We start from the raw sequence: 2,020 nt of genomic DNA, 5'->3' as shown, positions 1-2,020 counted from the left end.
TGGAGAGGAAAAACTCCCTGCTAATCAGGAAGAAACCTGCAGCAGAACCAGGCTCAGGACAGGCGGCCATCTGCCTCGACCGGCTGGTTGAGGGACAGGAAAGATCAGTGACATCATCAATTTGTGTCTTAGCTGTTCTTGAGCTAAAGTTATCAGCAAGACACATTCACACTAGCATTTTCGCCAGAAATGCTAGTGCGTCAATTGACACACTGTCAATTCCACCGACATGTCTTCCCTTGGGGAAGCAGAGCCTGAGGACCCTCATGACTCAAAGTTCCAATGGAAATGCATAAACAGAGCAGCTAAAAGCTAACGATGATGATCATCAGTCACATAAGTGACATCTTCTGTTTGTTTCTTAGAATATATGGTCTCCATGGCAACAGAATGTTCAGCTTTGACATAATCAGTGACATCATCAATTTGTGTCTTAGAATATATGATCTCCATGGCAACAGAATTTTCAACTGTGACATAATCAGTGACATCATCAATTTGTTTCTTAGCTTTTCTTCAGCTAAAGTTACAGCAAGAGGCATTCACATTTTCAGCTAAACTTCTAACTCTCCAGTTAAAATGATTAGGGTCAGACCCTCGTGCCTTCATTGTTTTTATCTTACACATTGTCACATTTTTAACTGTTTTGTAAACGATTTGTCTGTTAAAAACATAGAGGAAATAGAGGAAAACATAGAAAACATAGAGGAAATACAGGAAAACATAGAGGAAATAGAGGAAAACATAGAAAACATAGAGGAAATAGAAATGATAGCTCAGAACATGGGAAATGAAGGTGACAACATTGATCAAGGAAATATGACAAATAATGAATTCCATCCTTCCATGGCTGGTGATGCAACGTTTGAAAACATTAACGAAGCTGAGAACATGGAGATATTGATAAATCTGTTCGAAATGCTGGTGATAGAAGAACAAGACTGTATTTGGCTGCAAGATTAATTGAACTTAATGAACAGTCGTTTTGCATGTAGAACTGTTTTTGCTGATAACTTTAGCTGAAGAATGGTAAATGGACTGTACTTGTACAGTACTTTTCAGTTCATACAGGACACTCAAAGCACTTCACATCACAATCTGTGTCCTCATTTACTCATTCACACAGCACTCCACTAGGGCTCTACACAGCTAACATCTACAATCAGCTATGGAGACTAATCAGTGCCAATCACATTCATACACTGATGGGACACATAATCCGTTTCACATGCCGGAGCTCGCCCAACAACTTTTGATCACTTATTTCTCCGCGTGGGTACTTGAAACCACCTCCAAGTTGTAGCGGAGATTCAAAACAGTAAAATGGGCCATCTCCCGCCCGGATCCGACGCTCAGAACCGGCGCTAGAGGCTCTGGAGTAAATTGAGTACTATATCGTCCGCCAAAGCGTCTTTTAGGGCCGGTCATTAGTTAATAGCTCCACGGGGGAACATCTCAGGATCTTGTAATCACCTCCAGTTTGTAGAGGAGGACCGTAGGTTTCCAAAGTCATCTCACTTTCCCGAATCCGATCCTCAGAGCCTGCGGGAGAAGCAAACGAAAGTTGAAATTTCCTCCCAAAAATGAGTGTAAAATGCACTAAGTCGTGCATAATTTGCTTATAGCTCCGCGGGGCAACGTAACAGAGACTCCATTCAAGTGTCACCTTGTAGGGCATAACCAGAGCTTTAAAACCCGACCGGCCACTCTGGGATCTGATGTTCCTAGCCTGGGGAGGGGGGCTAAAACCACCCCCAGCGGAGGTCCGACAGTGCCTATTTTGGAGGGTTTTTTTGAACGATTGAACGAATTGAACGAAACAGTTCAATCCTTCTGCADGTTATCAGCAAGAGGCATTCACACTAGCATTTTGGCCAGAAGTACTAGTGTGAATGCCTATTGCTGATAACTTTAGCTGAAAGGAAAATACTCTTCACTGCCATCACCCACGCGAGCGCCGAAGTGCCCCAGCAGAACGAGGGAGTCCCAGCCTGGAGCCTCTCCAGTACCACCTCCAAGG

General features: G+C 43.4%; 1 protein-coding gene across 1 annotated transcript in view; it reads right to left on the bottom strand.

The window, feature by feature from the left end:
* Positions 1 to 1,509: 1,509 nt before the first annotated feature.
* LOC106530137 (ribosome-binding protein 1-like) overlaps positions 1,510 to 2,020 on the bottom strand; it is a 2,232-nt gene continuing 1,721 nt past the window's right edge. The window contains exon 5 of the mRNA XM_014025720.1: positions 1,510 to 1,542. Coding sequence (XP_013881174.1) covers positions 1,510 to 1,542 — 33 coding nt within the window. The remainder of the gene's footprint in view (positions 1,543 to 2,020) is intronic.

Source organism: Austrofundulus limnaeus, unplaced genomic scaffold, assembly GCF_001266775.1.
Source record: "Austrofundulus limnaeus strain Quisiro unplaced genomic scaffold, Austrofundulus_limnaeus-1.0 Scaffold5, whole genome shotgun sequence".
Classification (NCBI taxonomy): domain Eukaryota; kingdom Metazoa; phylum Chordata; class Actinopteri; order Cyprinodontiformes; family Rivulidae; genus Austrofundulus; species Austrofundulus limnaeus.
The sequence above is the reverse complement of the archived record's forward strand: the minus strand, read 5'-3'. Positions and strand labels throughout refer to the sequence as shown.